The following is a 24048-nucleotide window of genomic DNA, read 5'->3' as shown; positions in this document are numbered from 1 at the left end:
TGTTGGATGTAAAAAAACACACACCTGCTGAGACAATTTTAGTTTTCACTTCGATTTTTACAATACTTCCTGCCAAACAGTGAGCTTCTTAATCCAACACACAAACCTCCTGAGTTTCTAAGTTACTGTAAACTGTACTGACTTAAAACTGGAGGATTTGAACTGGCTCGAGGACTCAATTGCAAGTTCAGACAAGTTCAGACTGAACATTGTTTGTAGCCTTTATTTAACCAGGTGAAGCCCCTTGAGATCAAAAGATCTCTTTTTCAAGGGTGACCTGCAGGACATTAGTTACACATGTAACATAAAAACAACAGAACAACAATAAGGATGACATACAACATAATGTACAGGGTACAGTTTACAAACTCTATTGACAGTGACAGGTACCATGAGTATCAAACAGCATGTCACCCAGCCGAGTTTTAAAATGATGCAGGGGAACCAAAGTGCTCAGTTTTAAACAGGTTTGCAGACTGTTCCAATTTAGTGGAGCTGCACATCTAAAAGCTTTCTTCCCTAAGACAGTCCTAGCACTTGGTACATTTAATAAAACAACATCATGAGATCTCAGGCAATATGTACTTTCAATTCGTCGAGAGATCAGAGAGCAGATATAAAAAGGTAGTTTACCCAACATGGCTTTATAGATGAACATGTACCAATGACTGAGCCTCCGTACAGTTAGTGAAGGCAGACCTGCCTTGGCATACAGGGTACAGTGATGAGTAAGTGCTTTACAGTTAGTAACAAATCTCAGAGCACTGTGATACGCAACATCTAACTTTTCCAGGCAATGGGCAGGTGCATTCATATAGATCAGATCACCATAGTCCAGCACAGGTAAAAAGGTCACAGTGACTAGCCTTTTCCTGGCTTCAAATGAGAAACAGGACTTGTTTCTGAAAAAGAACCCTAGCCTAACCCTCAGCTTTTTAAGCAGGTTATTGACATGAAGTTTAAAAGAGAGACAATCATCAAGCCAGATACCAAGGTATTTGTAACAACTTCAAGTTTTATTCCTTGCGTAGTTACAATATCAAAAACAGGCTCTGGTGTCTTTTTTGCTTTTGAAAAGAGCATTACCTTGGTTTTATCCACATTTAAAAGAAGCTTTAATTCAGAGAGCTGAGTCTGAATAGTGTTAAAAACAGCCTGTAATTTAACAACAGCCTCCTTAACGGAGGGACCTGCACAATACATTACAGTATCATCCGCATAAAAATGTAAAGTAGCTTCATCCACATTATCACCTACGCTGTTAATATATATGGAGAATAAAAGTGGTCCTAAAACAGAACCTTGTGGTACACCATTAGAAATGTTTAACCACTCAGAAGACAGCCCATCAAAATGAACATATTGGGACCTTTCAGAGAGGTAGTTTACAAACCACCCCACTGCATTGCTGGATATGCCAATACTGAGTAGCCTCTGCTTTAAGATGCGATGATCAACGGTGTCAAACGCTTTGGAAAGGTCAATAAACAGAGCTGCACAACTCTGCTTATTATCTAAAATACTAGTAATGTCATTTACCACTTTCATTGTCGCAGTGATGGTGCTGTGTTTCTTTCTGAATCCTGACTGATGTTTAGACAGGATGTCATTTGTACATAAAAACTCCTTTACCTGTTCACTCACAAGGCGTTCGAGCACCTTAGCCAGAACTGACAATTTAGAGATGGGCCTATAGTTATTTAAAATAGTTGCCTCCCCTCCTTTCAGTAAAGGCAAGACATAAGCAGACTTCCATACTTTTGGAATTGTGTTTGAGCTGAGGGAGAGGTTAAAAAGAGAAGTAAGAGGTGGAGCAATAAAATCTGCAGCTATCTTTAAAAAGAAAGGTTCTAAGTTTTCCGGGCCAGCCGGTTTCCTAGGATCTAACTTGGTTAAAGCTTCATGAACAACATTGACAGTAAAAGGAGTAAAACTGAAAGGGTTTTCCAGACCACATTGTTCAGAGTCACGGATTGGGGTGTTCACAGAAGCAGAGTTAGTCACAGAATCAAATAGAGAACCGCAGGACACAAAATGCTCATTAAAGGGATAGTGGAAATCCCCGAATTTTGGGTTTAACTTATGTATTTGTATTAAAAATAAGCATAATAAACAATTTTTTTTAATTTCATGCGCCTAGTTTCATTTTATTTTCAATTTTACTGCTCCCGACCACGCCCTCTCAATGAAACGAAATACTTCGGGAATCTTCGGGTGATGACGAAAACAAAGGAAGACGGGCACAAACATTGGACGAGGCACGAGTATTTTATTATGTTTTCTGGCTGATTTAATGCATCATTAGCCTGTACCATTGTGTACAACGCCATTTATTGCCTGTCGATTAGGCGACCGGAGGCCTCGTCATCCGATAATCCGGTACACAGTGTCGAATGTGTACACTACAGTCATCATATAGACATGATAGACTAACAGTACTTTGAGTACAGCCTACACTTGACAGGCAGCCTGACTAGTCTAGGATTAGGACCATACTACGTCAAAAGACCGATTGGCTCTAGCTGTATATCATGCTAGTATACAATTCATTTACATTTAATCATGTAATTAATGCCCATAAGGCTGTTACATATACAATAATAAATGTGACAAGAGAATTTATGTCAACCTGACCCTGGTATGTTATGAAATGTACCCTACATGCAGTCATCCTCGGGCATAGCCATAGGCCTACAGTGCATGCATGCCAACTTTTGCAATATATAATATAGCGCCTAGCGTGAGCTATGCTTAGGGACCTACCAGTCAAGATTATTTGTGCGTAGGGGTGCATCATCTGGCGCCTGGTCCTGGTCATCCTCGCCATTGCCCATGCCGTGAACTAACTCCATCTCCTCGGGCTCGAACAAATAAGGACGTAATGGTCCATCGTCTGGCTCAATATTCTCACCATCGTCGCTTACTGAACCGGATTCAGATTCAGTTCCTAAAACTACATTTTCGCAGGAAAGCCGAGAGGATGTTTCTGACTCGCTATCATCACTGGATACCTCGTACAATCCTTCTTCTTTGTCTGGTGTGATTGTTTTGGTACGTAATTATGCTGTGGTAAGGCACGGAGGTAGCTCATTACGGATCTCACCGGTTGATATCGATTTTATTGCTTTCCAAAATTTCCTAGGATTATTTAGGTTTTCTGTGGTAACTGACAAATAGTACTTCGACTTTGCATTTTTGACATTTGAAGTGAAGCTATTCCTTAGCTGCCTAAAACGCAGCCATTCTACCCCTTTGCCCAGGCCTTGTTTCTCTCATGAAGGAGACTGGACAGATTAGCAGAAAACCAAGGATTAATGCGAGGTTTAACCTTTTGGACCTTAGTGTCCATAATTGTGGCTACAACACAGTGATCGCTCAGATCATTAGCAAATACTCCCACAGATGAATATTTATGGGGAACATTAGTTAAGATGAGATCAATTAGGGAGGATTTATTAGGGGACTTAATATTTGGGCGAGTAGGACTGTCAACAATCTGAGTAACATTCAATGAGATACAAAGGTTTTTAAAATCCTCTGACACTGCAGTTAACCAGTCCCAGTTAAAATCTCCAAGTAGCACTATTTCCCTGTAGTCTAGTTGTGATAAAAGATTTGCTAGTGAAGACAAGGAGTCTTTGACAGCTGAGGGGGGTCTGTAACAGCCCACCACCATGACCTGTTGACCCTTTGCCACTTCTATATTTATGGCTAAAAATTAAAATTGCTTACTGATCGATTTGGAAACTAATGTGGTTACACTGAACTTATTCTTAACATAAATGGCAACGCCACCACCTTTATTAGGCCGGTCGGTACGATACACATTAAAACCATTTAAGGCAATGTCAGAGGCCAAAATAGACTTGTTTAGCCATGTTTCAGATAAGACAATGACGTCAGTGTAAAGGCAACCGAACAACAAATATTTGCCAGTGAGGGATATGGTGTGAAGCTTTTCCAGACGCGTGGTGTTGACAGCAAATCAGGTCTTCTCTTTGAATGCATTTAAGATGTTTATTTGGATTGCAGGATGATGACAGCAAAACAAGAGCCGGGTGTTTAACTGATAACTAAACAACTAACTGTGATAAAGAAATAAACCAAAATGAACTCAAAACAAACAGAAAATAAGCGAAAACACGCACGGTTGAAAAACTGTGTGGCTTCCCTCTGGTGATTCCCAATCCCTAATGCTGTGCACCTGTGTCCTCCCTAAATAGTAGGCTGTACCCTGAAATTGGCTGAGTCCCCGCCTATGCCCAGGTCAATTCAGTAGTATCACAGCCACAGGACCTTCATATACAAATATTAAAATACATCAAATTGGCTGCAACAGTCAGCGTCAGTCGATTTTGCCCAGATACGGACAAAATCTAGTTTACCTAGTTTACCTAACAGACTGCGCACATTCAAGTGGATGAAACCCAACCCAGACCTAGCTTTAAAATCAGCAGGAGTAGCGATCTGACTATTACTACTGGAATCAGAAATCCTTTATTTGTCCAACAGCGGGGAAATGTACAGTGTTACAACAAAAAGTGTCATGGCGGGTAAAAAGAAGGCATGCAATAATAAAGAATAAACTAACTTATTAAATGTTGAGAAGAAAAGCACACATTAGTTGTACTATACTAAAAATAAAGACAAATGTGTAGGTAAGTGCACAACCATGGCTTATAAGGATGAGCAGCAACCTAAGAACTTAGTGACATACAGTATGTAATGTTAGGTGTTGAGACATTATAAAAGATGTGGGACATTCATTACAATGTAGTGTTTTTCAACTTGACTGACTGAAAACGGACTAAATACACTTAGCATGCGGGAAGGATAGTGAGCGACAGGGAAATTCACCTTGGTAGCCGATGGAAGTAAGCAAAGTTTTTGGAAAAGGAGAGCGTATTTCAAATAAAACTGAATGATTGAAATGACATTTAACAAGAATAAACATGACCACGAGCACGCTTACATTATTTATTTTGTCCTCCTTCTTTCCCAGGGATGCTTTGATTGTAACGTTCACCAACTGCTTCACTAGTATCCTGGCTGGGTTTGTGATCTTCTCAGCTATTGGCTACATGGCTCATATACATAACCTCCCGGTGGACAACATAGCAACAGATGGTAAGCATAAAGCCCGTAAATAAAATGGCACCGCAGTTTTAAAGCTTTGTTTTATCATGGACTAAATGTAACTAAGACTTCAGAGTGCAACATAAATAGAGAGGGACACACAAATATATCCCAGCCTCTGTTTTCCTTTCATCCTCCTGGGATCCTTTCTGCTCTCCCTTTCACGGAGAAACAAGCCACAGATTTCAAGACGTGCACATCTGCTGTGCATATTTAAAGTAGCAAGGTCATTCAGGGACATTTATGCTGCGTTTCCATTACAGTTTAGGAACTGGGGTAGTAACTATAGTAACGCAGTGTAGGCGGAGCCGTGACGTCATCTTCAATGCGAACCACAGAAAAACAACATCAGCCGTTAGCTGTTAGCCCTCAGAGCTCACAGCTCCTCATATCTGTTCAGAAACTATAAAAAAGTTAAACAATTACAAACCACAGACTGCCTGTGTCATGGCGAATACAGTCGCTGGTTTATTTATGTCTGTATAGGCCGTTGTTGTGAGTGTGGACGGTCGGAGCATACTGCGTTAGCTTAGCTGATCTCCATTCAGAAAACACGCATTTTAAAAGGTTTTCACCTGCCGTCTGTCTGCAGACTTGTTAATTAATTCATGGTTTTTACTAACCGGTATCAGTATGTTGTTACTTCGGCATCATTTTGAAACGTGCATTACAATTAACCAGACTGATCAACTCAGTGAAAGCACCGCCTGCTGAACAATCAGAGCTCAGTGTGCGGAGTTTAAAGCGATCAAGTCATATTACAGGAGAAAGGAAATACAGAAAAACTGCCGTTGCAGGAAAGACGGCCGGCAAAAATCACCGACTGTGTGAACGTGAAAATGAATAGAATATCACCTCCCATCTTCAGAGCAATCTGACTATTATAACATTAGCGTTAAGAAAGCTTACTTAAATATCTGCCACAACATAAGTACACTGAGTGCAGACGTCGATGTGTCCCATTATCATTCATATCACATCATAATGTATCACATATCTCCTGATCTGAGTCAGCTGAGCCGTATCTGGCCGTGCAACACTCACAGTGTCACATACTGTATGCAGAAGTATTATTTTAAGCAACATATTCAGTTGACGAAACACTCGAGACAAATGTAATTAAAGTCAGATCGTGTTTTAGACGGGCAGTGATATCATAAACCTGTTAATGTACGCATTCAAACACGTTTTCTTTTTCCAGCTGTATTCACCTTGCAGGTGCAGCTGTGTGGCTTTGATCCTGGATAAAGTGTTTAAGTCATGGATGTTTAAAGTTTAACTTCTTCATATGTCTAATATTAAAGTTCACTTTTCATTCAGCAAGTATGACGCTGCGCTGTCAGTACGCTTCTCCATGTTTGTGATTGGTCGAATGCTCCAAATACCACCCCTTTCATGTGAACGCGCACCTAACTAGATAGGACACGGCTGGCTTGAGCAATCCACTTGATAACCCGCGTCGTAGGACCGTTTAGCGAGAGCGCGTATGTTTTGGATTAGGCCAACCGGCTAACTCAAACATATCCAGGTTAGGTTGAACCAGCTTCGTAGTACAGGCCTCTGATCTTCTTGTAAATATGTTTTGCTGATCATCGGTTACATTTCTTCAAAAGAGTGATCTTAAAAGTATATAATTTGTGTGTGTAGTCAGGGTGGGCCAATCAATGCATTTTCTGTATTCCTCCTCCTAAGAAAAGCAATGCCTCTAAATCCTTTTAGTGTTTGAGTTTAGGACCTTCTTCAATGCATGTAAAGGATTTTAACCTGCAATCACGATACAACACTGGCATTGCATCCTGTTTAAATGTACAACTTGCTATACAAGTCAACAAGTCAAACAGGGTTATGCACTCTGTCTTCCTTTAGTAGCCGTAACTCACACCATCATTCATTTTTTATAACCATAGCGTGTAAAAAAAAGTATTGTTTGGTCTTGTCCTTCAATTAAATAGTACTGTTGTAAATTCCCCTTGTTTTCTTTAGTCTGCGTTGTATCGTTTGTGTTCTTTGGTCGGGCACATTTGGGGACAGCTGGAGTGGGCAGCTGCGGGTCCTCGAGCGGTTTGTTTACCATGTGCGTCGGTGAAGAATAAATGATGCAATCATTCTACATGCATTCATGATTCAATACTGCTATAGCTGTTGTAAGAAGCATTCGAGCTAATTAAAGTCCAAAGACTGTATTCCTTGTCTCCGTGTGAACTCGCTAAACAGAGTGCTGTTTCTGGATGAAGCGGCTCCGGCGCAAACATCGCACAACATAAGATTCCCCAATAAGTACACCAAGGTGCTCTTGAACTCCTCATGTCCTTTCAACTAGTAACTGGAAAATAGCTAAGTTTAACCACAGGTTCATGAACCTGCATTTGGGTATATTTGTTTAAATGTGCATCTAGGCTTACTAACAACTTCTGTACTGTGTGATGTCTCAGGTCCTGGCTTGGTGTTTGTTGTGTACCCTGAAGTCCTCTCCACGATACCCGTCCATCAGCTGTGGGCTCCTCTCTTCTTCTTCATGCTGCTGTGTCTGGGCCTGGACAGCCAGGTGAGCATCTCTCACACACTCGTATAAACACAGTGGCCCGACTTTAGTTTGTAAGGAAGCAGGCAGATATGGGGGAATAGTGCAAAACAGTTTTACGTTACTTAACTCATGTCTTCATAAAAATGACAAAAGATGTATCCCCGGTTTCTACAACTGTGCACATTCAGGTTGACTATTTGTCTCTGCCTGTTAACCCAACTGTGTCCACCTTTTGGCCATTGGCATGGAAAACAATAATCACTTACCATTTGAAGGTGTATTTAACTTAAAGGTGGGGTAGGTCATTTTGGAGAAACCGGCTCGAGTGCGCTAGAATTTGAAAATACACAACCGGAAAAAATCTGCCACTTCCTCACAGAGCCCCTCCTCCAACACACACGAACGCGCACATGACCAATGAGGCCACAGGATAAGTTTGTGCACAGATGGAAGGCTGACAGGCAGGTAGGCCATCCAGTTACTTTAGCCGGGCCGGCTCAGGTGATTGGTCGTGCTTTTTACAGCGCTACGGCTTCCACTGATGAACTTTTTTAATGGATTTTTTGTTAAAGCACTTCAGATATTCATTGCTATCTGGATGTTAAGAGCATTCCATGGAATATAACAAAGTGTATCTCAAACTTACCTACCCCACCTTTAACCTTTATTTTGTATTTAAAATGGTCAATATACATATTGGTTCAAGTATAATCTGCAATCTTTTGGTGATTGATATATTTTTCTTCTCGCCCTTATATACTAAACAATTATTTGTATTCCTTTCTCGCATTAATTTCTTTTGTGGTTACACAGGTCTTTGCACAGACTCATAATTGCATCCTAAAAATAAGTGCTAGAATGACTTAAAGCCAAAACAAATCAAGAGGAAACCACTTTTGACACATTAATATTTTAAAACGCAGTGCTTTTTTGTGTGTCACAGTTCGCCACAGCTGAGGTAGCCATCACGTTCATAAAAGATGAGTTTGGCCCCCAAGTTCTGCGTTTCGTAAAGAGAGAAGAGCTGCTGACCCTGGCTGTGTGCATCGTTGGCTTCGCCTTGGGGATTCCTCATGTGACCAAGGTACCGTCTGTGACAGCTAAGCTCTTTTACTTCTCAGAGAAACATATCTGAGGATGTGTGGTAGCCTAGTCGTGGTATGGTTTGGTCATGTTTGTCTTCCTCTTGTCCTACCTGCACAGGGAGGTATCTACGTGTTTCAGCTGATGGACCACTACACAGCCGTGGTCTCCCTCATGTTCTTGGCTTTCTTCGAAGTTGTCGCTGTCTGCTGGATCTTTGGTAAGATTGCGTTATTTGGTCAAACGCAGACGCCACCAAAATCTGCTTTTGCTGGATATTTATTCAACTGAATTCTTACATATATTCACAACGGGAAGAAATCTGAATTAGTGGTTTTCTCTCAAGTGTCTAATCAGCCTCTCCCATCAGGTGTCTCACGTATCTGCTTGATGATCACGAGGATGCTGGGGAAAACTGCAAACATCTACTTTCGTGTCTGCTGGGGGCTGCTCTGCCCGGTATTGGTGCTGGTGAGGGTTAAAGAAGATTATCTGTGCAATAATATTATTAATGATGGTTATTTAATACATTTGTTAAGACTGTCCTTTTCCCTTCATAGTGTATACTGATCGCCAGCATTGTCCAGTACACTCCTGCTCACTATGAGACGTACACCTACCCGAAGTGGGCTGAAGGGGTGGGCTGGGGCGTCTCTCTGGTCTCCATTGTGTGGATCCCCATTGGAGCCATTCATGAGATCTGCAGCAACAAAGGCTCATTTCTTCAGGTTAGTGAAAGTCATTATCAGACAAACTTATGTTGAGCTCTTTAAAGGCTCCTGTGCCTGTGAGGTTGAGCTCTAAAGGCCCTGACACACCAACCCGATTTTGGGAGTCAGAGGCCGTCAGAGGCTGTCGGGCATTCGCGGCGCCGTAGTCAGGTTGGTGTGTCCCGCACCGTCGACCGTGACACGCCTTATTTGGACTGCCAGACCCGATGCATGGCCGATTCAACATGTTGAATCGGCCATGCATCGGGTCTGGCAGTCGGACCAAATAATCACTCTGATTGGCTGTTCAGCTTGCAAATCAGTGCATGAGAAGCGAAGCGGAAGTGAGGGACGTAAACAAACGATTTAAGAAGGCACACACAGACTGCTATTCATTTTCATCTCATCATGGCGATCTGGAATGATGCAAACGAAGACGTGCTCATCACCTTGATCCAGGAGAGGCCAGCTCTGTATGATATTACGGATAAAAGATACTCTTCTTCTTCTCTGTCTTCCGGTTGTTGCCTCTTTTGAATGACGAATACACACTACCGCCGCCTGCTGGTAAGGAGAGTTATTGCCACTCACGCACTGAAGTCGGTGCGGTGTGTTCCCGTGCGACACATGGCCAAAACGCAGGAGAACACGGCCAGGCAACAGCCGACTTCAGCGTCGGCTAGTCCTCTGGTGACTGCTTGGTGTGTCAGGGCCTTAAAGGCCCACAGCAGTGCCGGACTTCCTGTACAATGCTAACGTGCTGTGGATTTAAGTATGAAGCTTACCATCTCAGCATGCTCATCTGTTGAGTGACACAAAACAAAGAACATGTGGACGAGGCGGATGTGAATGTCATAGATGCAAAGGAATGTGTCATTAAATAATGTGATGACAACAATTCCTCCTGAGCACATGTTTGTACCATATATTTATATTTTACAATCTATCCAGTAGTTGATCAGATTAAGAGCCCAACAAAGTGATGGATCGACAGACAAACATTGCCATTCATACAGTCACAACAGGGGCTAACAAACGGGTATCAGTGTGTTTTGTGCAAAGCGGGGCTGGGGGAAATAAGAAAAACTGTTTTGTTCCGTTTGTACTTACAAAACATTTCCTGAAAGGTTTGTCTCTAACACGGTGATTTCTCTCACCCTCAGAGAGTTAAAACAGCTATGATTCCCACACTAGACCTGGATGCTGACTATGCCCTGGCGGAGAAACAGAACATAGACAACCCGGCGGCTGAAAACCTGATGACTTCAGTGGCATGACAAGCAATACAACCACATCTGTGCGTATATACAAAACAAACTGTGTTAGGGCTTCTGGTGATGGCATATTTACACTTTCATACACAATCTTTTTGTATATCATAACATTACAATGTAATCATATTTGTTTTACCAAAAGACCGATACTTTACTGTACCTTTTGCACATTTGTAGCTGCCGTTGACTTAAAAAGCACAAAGAGCCTCCTTTGTATCTTTTACAGATGGGAGAACGAAAACAGATTTTTAAAGAGATTGGATATGTTGTACACCAAGTAAAGAATACTTTATTTAATTTAGGTATGAGTGATTGTTTGCCCTGTAAAGAATATATCATTCCAAACAAATATAGCCACTTAAATTATTATTTCATCCCCCTCCCAAAAAATAATGCCCGGTGTATGTTTGTGTTGTGGTGATGTTTTATCTAGCAATGTGTAAATAAGAGTCTATTAGGTATCAATGATAGAGGCATTTAAACTTTTTAAAGAGCCCTGTTTGGGAAATAAAGCCTTATTTGGCCTACATGTTATGTTTGTGGCCTTTAAATCCATAACACATCGTGCTGTTATGTTGTTAAATGTAGGGTTAAGGCAATCTTCATCTGCTTAAAAAGTTGAGAGAGTTGAGCATTGGCTAGGTATTCTGGTTTTGGTGGTCAGCACCTGAAGTAGTCTATACAAAAACAATTTTCATTTCAAACCTTTATTTAACCAGATTGGTCCCATTGAGATCATAGATCTATTTTTCAAGGGAGACCTGCAGCAAATAGGTTCCACATGAAACATAAAACAACACAAGACATCATACAACATATTTACAGGCTACATTTACATACTTATCGACATTTACAAGTACCCATAGTTTCAAAGAGCATTTAACTTTGACTAGCTTTAAAAACATGCAGAGGAATGAGATTGCTCAGTTTCAATTCTTGCTGAAGATTGTTCCAAGCAAGTGGAGCTGCGCACATAAAAGCTGTCTTACCTAAGACAGTCCTTGCTCTTGGCACATCTAACAAGACTACATCATGTGACCTCAGACAATAGCTGCTTGCAACTCTCTGTGTTATCAGAGAGCAGATATAATACGGGAGTTTACCCAACAAAGCTTTATAAATAAACGTGTACCAATGACTGAGCCTCCGTACAGAGAGTGATGGCAAACCTGCCTTGGTATACAGTGTACAGTAATGCAGTGTTTTCCCTAGGTTTACTGCTTTGGGGGGGTGCTGCCTGAGCGGGGGGGGGGGGGGGGGGCATTGGGATATTTTTTTTTTTAAATCCTCTGGAGCAGAGAGAGGAGCTGTGGATTATTGTTATTGATGACTGCATCAGTGTTTCTTAGGGTCAAAAACACTAAACTCACAACTTAAAGTGAAAGCGTTTAGTTTATTTAATAAAAGAGCACATGTTCAATGTGAAAAGTGACAGTAGATATAGATTAGTTGCAATGTGGTGCTATATATATATATTAGGGCTGTCAGTCGATTAAAATATTTAATCGCGATTAAAATATTTAATCGCGATTAATCGCATGATTGTCCATAGTTAATCGCGATTAATCGCAAATTTTTTATCTGTTCTAAATGTACCTTAGAGGAATATTTTTCAAGTTTTTAATACTCTTATCAACATATGAGTGGACACATATGCTTAATGCTAATGTTTATTATCATTTGAACAATGACAAATATTCTCATGAATATTAAACACAACAACCTCTGAACATTACAAATATTTGCCTCAATTCAACCTGGAACCTCTCTCATACAATACAAATGGTGTGTGTGTGTGTGTGTGTGTGTGTGTGTGTGTGTGTGTGTGTGTGTGTGTGTGTGTGTGTGTGTGTGTGTGTGTGTGTGTGTGTGTGTGTGTGAACGGGAGCTGCCTGGACGCTGCAATCATGTTGCTGCAATCATGAGTGTGCTGACTTCTCGTACAATGTCCCGCTGTCTGGCTTCCTGCATAAAGTCAAGTGCTCGGCGCAGTTGTGTGGATAGAGCAGCACTCTGTTTTCATTTAAACAGCTCCTTATATCCGTTAGCGCAGCTAGCTAGCACCAGATGCTAACAACAACAATAGCCGCGTTCACACTGCGGCACGGTAATGCACGTAAGGTCTCTCTCTCGCTCGCTCGGGCCACACGTACACACACCCTCCCGGTCCTCCCGATGGCCAGTCGGTGCCTGCCGGTGGGCGTGGAAGTGTGGTCTGCCACAAGCGGGCGGCAGGAGCGGGGCTGTCAGCAGCATCAGCTTGTAGATGGTATTTTAAACTCGATGCGCTCTGAAACTACGGGGCGGCCGAGGGAAAAAAATACACATGCGTTAATCGCGTTAAAATAATTAGTGGCGTTAATTTTTTTTTGCGTTAACGCGTTATTAACGCGTTAACTTGACAGCCCTAATATATATATATAGATTTTAAAAAAAAAAATATTTGAATTTTTTTAAAACACCTTGAATTTCAGGGGGGGCGCGGGGGTCCGTTGGCGGGGCGCAGCGCCCCTCCAAGACAATGGTAGGGGAAACACTGGTAATGTGTAAGTGCTTTACAATTAGTGACAAATCTCAGTGCGCTGTGATATGCGGCATCTAACTTGTTCAGGCTGGGCAGGTGCATTCATATAGACCAAATCACCATAGTCCACCACAGGTAAAAAGGTCACAGTGACTAGCCTTTTCCTGGCAACAATGTTGGTGAATATAAAAGTTAGACATAACTTCTCCACTGTTGGCAGCTGAACGTGTGCTGTTATTCCCAATACATAACAGGCAAAGGTAAATGGGTATACGGACTGTTACCCTTTAACACGGTGTAAAGGTGGTCCGTGTTGTGTCCGTGTCTAAATGTACATCATGTCCCAGCTGCTGGTAGATGCTCTAACACATTTTAACTTTAAGAATGTCTTTAGTTGGAACTCCAGCCAGAGTTCCAACTAAAGACATTTCATTATCATTTCAGCAGCAGGTTGTCGGGCCTGTCCAGCCTAAATTAGAACACAGATAGCATCCCAGCCTGAAGGGATGGAGATAAAGACACTTTTCAAGATGTCAAGGTGTCGTTCATTTTTGTAAAGCATTTTGAATTGTGTTGAAAGGTGCTACATAAATAAACTTTCCTTGCCTAAGTGCCTAAACTGCCTTCACAAAAAATGAAACTCACAGTTTAAATAAAAACCAAAAGCATAAACAGAACCAGACAAATAGCAATTTCTCTCAAATGCACTCTTTGTGCAATGCGGTTTGCTGTAAATCTTCAGGGAGACTCGGCAGGTTAATGTTATACTGATGAGTACTGAGCTCAAAGGACAGTGAATCTGTCCTGGGATTTTGTCTACAGATTGCTAAATGGGTTAATGTTATTTTTCAGCCATGCGTGTTTAATTTTAAGTATCATGTAGCAGGCAACTCAAGAGTTTTAGAGATTAAAAGTGGTGCCTTTGATCTACTTTCACAAAGCTGAATTGGGCTGATGAGTGTAGATAATCTTTAGGAAACGTGTCCTTTCCATTCAGCGGTCCAGATGGTATCGGCCCAGAAGCTGCTGGTATTCACTGACGGAGAGGGAAGACAAACAGTTCATTAGTAGTATCGTTTTTTTCACCGCAAACATTTTTTTATTTTTTTAAATGATTGATTGACCTCTCTTTGTCTAGGAAGAGTTTAAACGCAGTTTGTGCCAGTTCAAATTAATAAAAAGGGTTTAGTCAGTGTTGGAAGGGCAAGCTTTGGGTAATATATAATGTAGATGACCTATCTCAACTGGAAATAACCAGAAGAGATTGTCTAAAGTGTTGAGCCCTACATTGTGCTCTTGGCCTTTCCTGTCTTAATAGGTAGCTTATCAAACAGAGCCTCATCCGGAGGGCCCAATGTTATATTTCATCTCAACATGTATTTGTTTTAACATTTGTGGAAGAAACTAACATGTAGAAATTAAGAAATCTGAGGCTTAATAGGGTTTGGGAAATGTTACAAGAGAAGCATCTTGGAACTTAATGTTAAGTGCCTTTAATGAAAGAAGTTTTGTGTTTAGATGTTCTATATTGAATACAAAAACCAAAACCTGTATTTAGGCTGTTGCATGTACATTCTGCTGCTGTTGTAAGCTGTATGAGATGTAGAGTCGAGTGTTTGGATCTTGTCAAGAAAATACTGTGGTTGTGGGTAATTTTTAAAAAAGGAGTGGTGCTGCCTTCGTTCGTGATGTGCTAACAATGTTGGCCTCACTGATCCTCTCCATCAATGAGGTCAGCTGTGGCAGTTTTGCTAATATGTTACGTGTGTATGTTTTAAGTTCTCACACAATGTAACAGTGAGCGTGCTAATCAGACTTTATGCAATAAAACTATATTTGTATGGTGGGCTTGTTTGTTTTCTCATGTTTACGTTTGTTGAACAAAATCCTACAAATCTCTGCCAAAATCAAATGTTTTTCCAAGTAAATATGTTTAATTTCTCTTGCAATTTGTTATCTCATTTCTAGTATGTTGTTGCTCCACTGATTTATGGTGTCTTAACATTTTGTTCAATAAAAAGCCTTATTTCTTTCTCTGGTGTGTTAATATCTAAATATCAGCGTCGCCTGCATCACCCCACAGAGTCACTGGGTGGCAGTAGAACCGCAAAAACAACACCAATCTATTCTGCTCTTGTGTCACATTGTACATCTTAAATACATGATTTGATGATTCTTTGTACAGCTTTAAATGGTGACAACATATTTCATCATAGGGGTCATTTAAGCAGCACACACACATGTGTAAAGGCATGTTTACAGCAACTCTCCAGCCATGCTTGATTGCTTTGTTAATGCTGTTCTAGAGGTTTGATTGTGTTTTTTATTTCTGTTGTAATGCATGCGACATTGAATACAACATTTCAGAATGACTGAACAACATTTCGCCGTGTGTTCTTACCTGAGTGAATGTTAGAAAAAAACACTTATTACTCCATTTGGATGTGCTGCTGTTGTTGTATTGGATTTTAATAAATCCTGTTGGAAATCGTACAGTAAGACATTTCTATGCACTAAGGGGGTTTCATTGATTTGGGATAATGGTTTCATTTAAACTGCCTACCAGCACCACCAGTTCGTATATTTTCAGAACGGATGACCGCACTGGGCCCGATCTACTGTCTCAGTGACACTGAGCTGCAGAGTGTAAACCAGAGCAGAGCCAGGATAAATGTGAATGCGGTGCTCCAGGGCCGGGGAAGTTAATCAGACCTCTTGTCATGGAGTGGTGCTGCAGCAGCGCCCTTAGCACAACTGTGTGTTAATCAATACCTCCTCCCTGCTCCCTCATGACAGCGGATCATGCACACTAAATTAGCACTGGGAACGCTGGTTGATGAATTGCCACAGACAGTGCAGCTCAAGGGGCAGTAAATCAACGTTTATACGTGGCGGAGGGGTGGTGTTTTTGAGTCTGAATGGGCAATGAAGGGGAGATAGGTCACGGTCTATCTCCTCTATGAGGGGTGTGCAGACGTTAACCAGTGGCTGCTGTTGGAGCTGTCTCAGGCTGACTTTGCTTGAGTAGAAATAAATTGTGCAGGAAATCCACTCATCCTCGCTGCTCCACAAAACGGCTGTGCTTAAAAAAAAACTGGGTTACTGTCTGTTAATGAACTTCAAGGGGCAACGTTTCACTCCCTTGTGACAACTTATTTTTCTTTTCCCTCCTGTAGTGTTCCTCTGTTACTCCACACCATTATTTGATACTTCCTTGCTGTGTATTGTGTAAAAGAAAGATGGTATATGTGTGTGTGTGTTTCTGTCTATCTGTGTGAATGTTTGTGTAAAGCTGATTAACAAGCACAGATCAAGGTCGATAACATACTGCTACACAGGAGTTTCCCCTGATCTTTAGCCTCATCTTTCACATGCATGATGAGTTCATAGTGGTGGTCCTTCACTGCAGCTGCTTTGGACTTTCCTCAAGCTCTTTGAGGTCAAAATATGAGGAGGATTACTATGAGGAAGATATAATGAAACCTGTTGTGTTTCTAGTGAAATCAGCTTTATTTGTTTCCGTCACTCTTCAAAACCCTTGTGTGTGTATGAAGACTTGAAATGTTGTTGCTCTATGAAGCCTGATGTACTTATATGATTCTGTTTTCTTCAAGTTTGTATTTTGTTGGTCGAACGCACTTATTGTAAGTCGCTTTGGATAAAAGCGTCAGCTAAATGTAATGTAATGTAAAAGACAACTTGAAGTTAACTAGATGTCATTGCATTGTCATATAGCCTACAGTAAAGGTATGTAAGACGTGCAGGGCAAAAAGACTAATGGGACTGTCGAACAAGTAAAGTTTTGAGATCAAACTAATAAACTAAATCTCCAAAGTAAATATAAGAAGGATACCAGAACCATCTCAATGAGCGTTTAAGAAATGTGAGTGTAAGAAATCTACACATAGAGGTACATGCATGGGTGGTTGTATATATCATACAAGCTCACACAGATTTCTATGTATAAACAATATCTGTATGTACATACATTCAAACTCCAGTTTGTGATTAATTCATGGGAATATTGTTGCACCTGCAATGTTAATTAGAGATTTCCTCTCTTGTGTTTTCCCAATCTCCAGGCAGAACCGACACACGAGTGGGTTGTTACAGTTCTCTATAGTGAGGAGGTGTAATCAGCGTAGAAATATATGCAAAACAAAGGTACAAAGGTTTGTATTAACATTGCAAAGAACGAGGATGTAAAAAGCATTTGACCTGAATCCCACTGCTTGTGAATTAATGTAACACATCAGCCTGTTCAAAGGTTTTACATGGCAGTCTTTACATTTAATACATTTGTCTGAGCAAGCATATTTGTTTATTTATGGTTTCCATTTCAACCAAATAAAATGCTAATCAGTGTATCTTGCCAACTATTCATATGCAGATAAGAGCTTCAGAGACTGCTGCTGCTGCATAACTGCCTTTGTTTAACTAGGACTTTCCGGAGCTTTCCTTCAGCCTGTGTGTGCATACATAACAAGTTTGTCCCTAAATAGAGCTCACCTCGTGCTGGTTATGAGGCCAAAGCTCGTGATATTAGTTGGCCTTCCTCCCTAAAATGAACTGCTGTTATACACTAACAGGGATACATTTTACTTTTCAAGCAACATGGATGTATATTTATGTTTACATGTATATCGCTCATTGCAGCAATTCATTTTTCCTATACAATGGTTTCCATTCTAAAATAAAACTAATCATATCAGGTACATCAGTAAGATGTATTGTAGGCTGCTTTTTAGTAGATCTAATTTATTTTAACCAAGGTATTCTTTCTATTCATAATGTTTTACTTGTGGCAGATGTTGTTTGACCGTGTCCCTTTTTAGTTGTTGATTTGGATTAATCGTAAATCGTCAAATAGTCCCATGACTGAGTGTTAGAGCCAGTATTTTGATTTTATAAGAAAGGCCAGCTAATTGTGACGTCTGTAGTCAACGTACTATAAAGGACTACAATTCCCACGGCGCCTGTGCTAAAGCCACAGTGATGGGCAACCTGTTGAGAGACGCCGTCGAGGAACACTTTTTAACCATACTGTACCGCCCACGTATACGTACACGTACACGTACATACAAATCGTACAAGTACCCTTTAAGTTACGAAGTTATATAAGCATTACCAAGAAAGAAATAATACCTAAGTTGTTTGTTATTTTATTTGAGTTTTGCCTCTTTGTTTTGAATATTGTAAAGGCCTATTTTCTTTGTTGTATATGCAAAAGTTTGTTTTATTTTGAGCAAACACATCGCAACATCATCTAACCGTTGGAGGCCAAGCAACACTTCAAACTGTGCGTAATTTAAAGGAAAGAAACTAGTTAGAACTGTCTGTTTAAGGCGTCTAGTGGCTTTATGGAAAGACAAGGAAGGAAGCCACGACACTGATTTTGTGGCTGAATGTGTCCGAGTTTGAAATCATGTGCAGATATGAATGAATATGTCTTGACTTCACAGCCCAGGACTGATAGCTTTCCCTTTGATGCCCTCCAGGAAAGTGAGAGATCTTGCTTTTTGCTTGATAGAATTAAAAAGCTATCTTTTCTGATTTCGGATGAGAATAGATGTTGTTGCATCTGCATACATATAAGGAGAGCCTGTCTTTTATCTCTCTGTCTTACATGTTTTCTTTGTATCATAGCAGAAGACAACATTTTTCCTTGTCAGTGGGTGCAGGACCAAACTGCTTCTTCCATGCTAAAATAATGAGATTGCACAGAAATTGCTTTCACAAAGTTGGCAGGGAAGTGAATTTGGCCCCGGGGCTGATGAAGCTTCTGCATGCCATTCACATCCACATCCCTTTCAATATGAGGATTGTGGTGTGTGCCTTTATTCAATTTAAATTACATTTTGTAAATCAGCATCCTAGTTCAATTCATTTTTATCATCTCTCCCCTACAATGTCCCCAAATATAGGCCCTCATTTGCATAATATTGGAAACCTTATTTTGCTTTTATGTTTCTTTAGATGGAAGACACTAACAAAGGCTTGCCTTACCTCACTCATCATACTGTATGTATCCCTTAAATAATGACATCAAAGTCTTTTTTTCTCTCAGCCACAAATATGCTTCTACTTGATGACAAGGATTTGTATCGGGGAAAACAACTTACTTGTTACTGAGATTCTCTTTTGCTTCATTGAGTAAAGATTATCCTCCTTACTTATGATACGCAGGAACGTCTAATCTCCCACTCTCAAATGTCCTTTTCTCAACTCATTGTAAACATGGCAGTTATCTGATACTCGTTATCTCCACTTTTGGCGTGGATTGCTTATCCCCACAGACCACATGCTGATGGCTCGTCTGAATGCTCCTTTTACAAACACAGCATGCTTTATATTGTTGCCCCATCGCACATTCAGGGTAACAAAAAGAGTAAAAGAAGCAAGGTTCCATGCACTGATCCTTGGGGGACACCTCAAGTACGCCTCTGTCTAGGATAACAAATGTGTTCAATGTGTTCTCTTGATTTTGCTATAATATTTCTTGAAGTCCTACAACCTGGATGGACCAGTAAGAGGTCCAGTATGCTTCAACGGAAGAATGTTAATGGTTGAACACCTTTTGCTTAAAACATGAACGATTTTTCAACATGCCCCTTTAAGGTGCAAGAAAAGGCGTGTGTTCATGTTTTTAAGTTAGATACGAAGGAGACCTTGTATCATATAGCAGACTTCTCTCCTGCTCAGTGCAATAGTGAGCTCTGCCTACAATAGAAAGCTGGCATTACTGCTTTGAGCTGGATTTGGTCAGCTGTAAATATATAATGTCACTATATTACATCAAGTTGATGCATTATGAAAGAATATTGTAAATGTTGTGCTTTACAGGGCAGATATGTTTGTTAGTTTGCAACTTACTTTCAGTTGGACTCGACTAGAATGTGCTATCCATGAACCGTGTCAACAGCAGTGCCGTTTCTTTTTGACATTGACTGTGTAACAGTGACAACAAGGACAGAGAGAAACAAAGAAGACAACTTCCTTCCCTTTTGAGGTCATCTGAACTTCTTTTAGCAAAAGACGTGAAAGTGAGGAAGGATATCGCCGAGGCAAATTGCACCACAAAGTGGGTCAACTCTCCTCTGCATGCTCAGAACGGATGATGCTGACACAACTGCCATTTGACAGCTACTGGGTTTGTAACTGCACAATTTGACACCCTGCAATATCCTGAAAGACACAAAGTCCAATTACCAGAATGAGTTTTTGTTACACAGGATACATACAAAACCAATGGCTGAATGAACACAGAAAGAAAATCCTCCTCTGTAAAGTAGGTTAATGCATATTGCTCACAGATGTGGAAATGCGTTGAGGTCAATCAAATTGGTTTGGGATCGAAAAGCATCACTGCAATTACTTTCCACAACACATGAAGTCAATGGCCTGGTTACTGTTTTTGTCAGACAGGCTTTTAGTGTGTTGTAATGTTTACACAAGTGGCTTTAACTCTATTTCTCAAACTTAGGAAGAAGATTGCTTAAAGAGGATGTTTTTTTAATGACAGGAAGCTGCGAAGTACTCAGATTTGCACGAATGCACAATATTCATGGTTATTAAAGTATATCACACACACACACACACACACACACACACACCACACACACACACACACACACACACACACACACACACACACACACACACACACACACACACACACACACACCTTCTTTGTCTGTGTTGCCACTCATCATGCAGACTGCAGTCATTAATAATACAAGGCGGGAGTCAGTGCGGACAAAAGAAAGGGTGGAGCTTTCACACAGTTTGGCAGATATGAGGGACTGGAACAAAGCCTCTTGAAAGCATGTGTCAAATCCAAGCCATTTATCATTGTCTGCAGTTCATCCACCATTTTGTATGCTCTTGAAAAGAAGGAAACATCTTATTATTATGGTTGGCGAAAGTAGCTTAGATTAACATCAGCATACCCTACTTTTACAGGAATGTGAAATGTTTGAATAAAATAAACAAATGTGTACCAAAAAAATCAGGATGTGCTTTTCTTAAGAGGGTTTGATTTTGTTGAAGCTGAAGCGCTGAGTGTGAAACTGATCGCACAGGAAGCGAGACTACCAGCAAAAACATCCCAGATTGTGTCAGATGTGTCTAATGAGAAAAGCCAGGCAGCAGAGACAAAAGGATCAAATGAAACTCAGAAGAGATACAGTATTTTTTCATGCTGACTGAACGATGTAGGTCTCCGGTAATACCACCCCTGGCTGCAGCAACGACATTGAGACTCTTACTGAATAGCAATTACATCCCACGGCTAATTTCACAGCCTTGGTCTTCCGATTGTTTTTAGTGTCTAAAATCGACAGTCAAATATGATCTGTCCTTGATCGTCGGAGTGCTACTGCCAGTAGTTTAAATTGAGTCCTAAGGATAATCTCATAATTAATTCATATTTCTAATTAAGTCAGTGTGCACTTTAAATAATGCAGGATCTATTTTTTTTAAGTTTCAGAGACTGCTGAATTATTAATGCAAGCAGCCATCATCAGGTTTCATAGAGTTCTGCTACCTCCGTAGATCCTGCTACAGCTGCTCCCTCCTCTCAGTCTTCATCTCTGCCCATCTGTCTTAACTCCATTTAATCACCATTTCTTACATTGCAACCCAATATGTCATGATCGTGCCTTTAGCTGTCCAAGAGGGTGTTCAGTGTTATTGTTATATGAGTGCTAGTGCTGAAACCTCACAGAAAGGACACAGTTTGAGAGAGAAGTCAGCTCTGCTCTCTGTTTTCTGCTACTTTACCCACTCAGTCATAGCAAAACTGTTTCTCAGACTGTCACTTCCATCACACAGAATAGGGACTGACATTGGGCAGATGGATAAAGTCATGTTGAACAATTACATACTTCACTACATGACAAATATTGACAGACTTGTTTTCTAGGTTTCTGTGGATGCAGGTTCACCAGAGTGCTCAATATTTACAGGAGGTAGTGTGAAAGTCGTATTTTCAGCTCTAAACAGAGTGGAAACTATCACTGTTAACATAAAGCAGCAGCATGGATAACACTCTTTCATCATTCATCATGTGGATAATGAGAACAATTGCTTTGCAAGGATAATGTTATGGTTGTCAAGGAAAACAACCTGGTAGTTAGTGCAGTGTTTTGTGGGCATGTGCTTTGTGCCTTAATCTCTGAGGACAATGAGAGCTGCAGTTACTGTATACATCTTCCCTGTTGTGGGAAGCTCACCATGTCTGATTTCAAGTTGTTTGGGCTTTTTGCCTGAGCAAATGTTGTTAAAAAGGAAATCAGCATGCCGTATTCTGAGCATTGACAGCTTCCAGTGATATAGACAAATGTGCATAAACGTCCTCGCAAAGCAAACTGAATTGTATGTTAAAAACACTCAAACAGACGATAACTCACAACTAAAGCTGTAATCTTGCTTATGTAATTGTAACTGTTGCCAAAAAAACTGCAGGAGGAGTGGGAAGAAAGTGGTTATTGGTTTAAATGTCAACAACCGAGTGCAGCAACTACACTTATCGACCCTGTTATTCCTGTTTGAAATCAATAGGAACTATTTCAGGAAGGAACTGTAAGGTTTCTCATCAGCTAGAAATTATTACCACTGTGCATAAAAGGACAAAACACACAGTGGTAGTGATGTCTTTTTTTAACGAGACAGACTCAGGAGCTTTTACTGTTGATGAGATTGGAAATCATGGATCGGCCCCATGAGCGTATGGCCAACAGCCAATAAATCACTGCACCGATCAATAAGCATGACAGGGGATGATCAGCTCATTGACCTGAGCAGTGCAAGTAATATCCCAGTGGAAAATGAGAAGAGGAAAACTAAATCAATTGTCTTTGTTGTATGTGACTCCAGTCGTGATATAGGCCTTCAAAGTGTTAGCTGGATGTTTATTTTACTCTCCCACATTTTACTGAGCAAACAACATCAGATCATAATGTATAATTCATCATTTCTAGTTCCAGCTATTAAAAAGTTATCATTATCTGTTGTGGCTAACCTGAAGGGAATATCTTTGCATCCGGTAAGAGTTTGAACATCTTTTCACTTGTCTTTGCAAGACAAGTGACAAATACATTTCTCATACAAAACTCACAATAATGAAGCATGAGGTTCTGTTCACAGAGAAAAAGCCACATTGTTCTCTTGGGTGAAAGCTCCCTCCATACAAACAGGCGATGTGTGGGATTTATGCATAAAGTTATCTTTGATAGACTTTGTACTAAAGATATTTACTGCATTGTATGTGCAAATCTAAAACCATGAATTCCCCTTTAGTTATGTTGTTGTTGTTGTTGTGTGTGCTATCTGTGCTGACAACACCCATATGTCAGATGTTGTCATTAAACAGAACCCCCAGAAGCACCATTTAACCGGGCAGGATCAGCAAATGAAAGAACATTTTGTCCCTTTTTCACTCCGCCGCCTACGTAACCCCACGAGAGAGCAGGGTTTAGACACAATGAGCCCATTATCATCTATTTACTTCAGTCTTCTGCATCTGACGGGCAGATACACCAGTGGTGGTCACACACAGGCCAACGCACAATGTGCACAATGGATTAAAGGCTGGCTGGTGATGCAGATGTATGAGGGTGGGCTGGCCTGGAGTTTTATCTCTTGCACCACATGACTGACTCCCCACACCCGACCGCTAACAATGCATGCGTGTGTGTATCCTTAAAAATACAAGAGTTGTTTTGCATCAATCTGCAGTACTCCTCAGCGCAGTTTAACTTCCATAAACCTGACAGTTTTAGGATTCTGTTGTTTGGC

General features: G+C 40.7%; 1 protein-coding gene across 2 annotated transcripts in view; it reads left to right on the top strand.

Annotated features, from left to right (window-relative positions):
- Positions 1-17702, top strand: part of LOC117452531 (sodium- and chloride-dependent GABA transporter 1) — a 46757-nt gene extending 29055 nt beyond the window's left edge. The window contains exons 7-14 of one of the 2 annotated variants that reach the window (XM_034091224.2): positions 5003-5127; positions 7569-7681; positions 8604-8744; positions 8864-8963; positions 9114-9214; positions 9304-9471; positions 10617-10750; positions 17334-17702. In XM_034091224.2, coding sequence (XP_033947115.1) covers positions 5003-5127; positions 7569-7681; positions 8604-8744; positions 8864-8963; positions 9114-9214; positions 9304-9471; positions 10617-10730 — 862 coding nt within the window. In that variant the 3' untranslated portion in view covers positions 10731-10750; positions 17334-17702. Of the gene's footprint in view, positions 1-5002; positions 5128-7568; positions 7682-8603; positions 8745-8863; positions 8964-9113; positions 9215-9303; positions 9472-10616; positions 11969-17333 lie in introns of those variants that run through there. The other variant, XM_034091223.2, reaches the window with a different exon arrangement.
- The last annotated feature ends 6346 nt before the right edge of the window (positions 17703-24048 follow it).

Source organism: Pseudochaenichthys georgianus, chromosome 9 (assembly GCF_902827115.2).
Source record: "Pseudochaenichthys georgianus chromosome 9, fPseGeo1.2, whole genome shotgun sequence".
Classification (NCBI taxonomy): domain Eukaryota; kingdom Metazoa; phylum Chordata; class Actinopteri; order Perciformes; family Channichthyidae; genus Pseudochaenichthys; species Pseudochaenichthys georgianus.
This window is presented reverse-complemented; position numbering and strand designations above follow the sequence as displayed.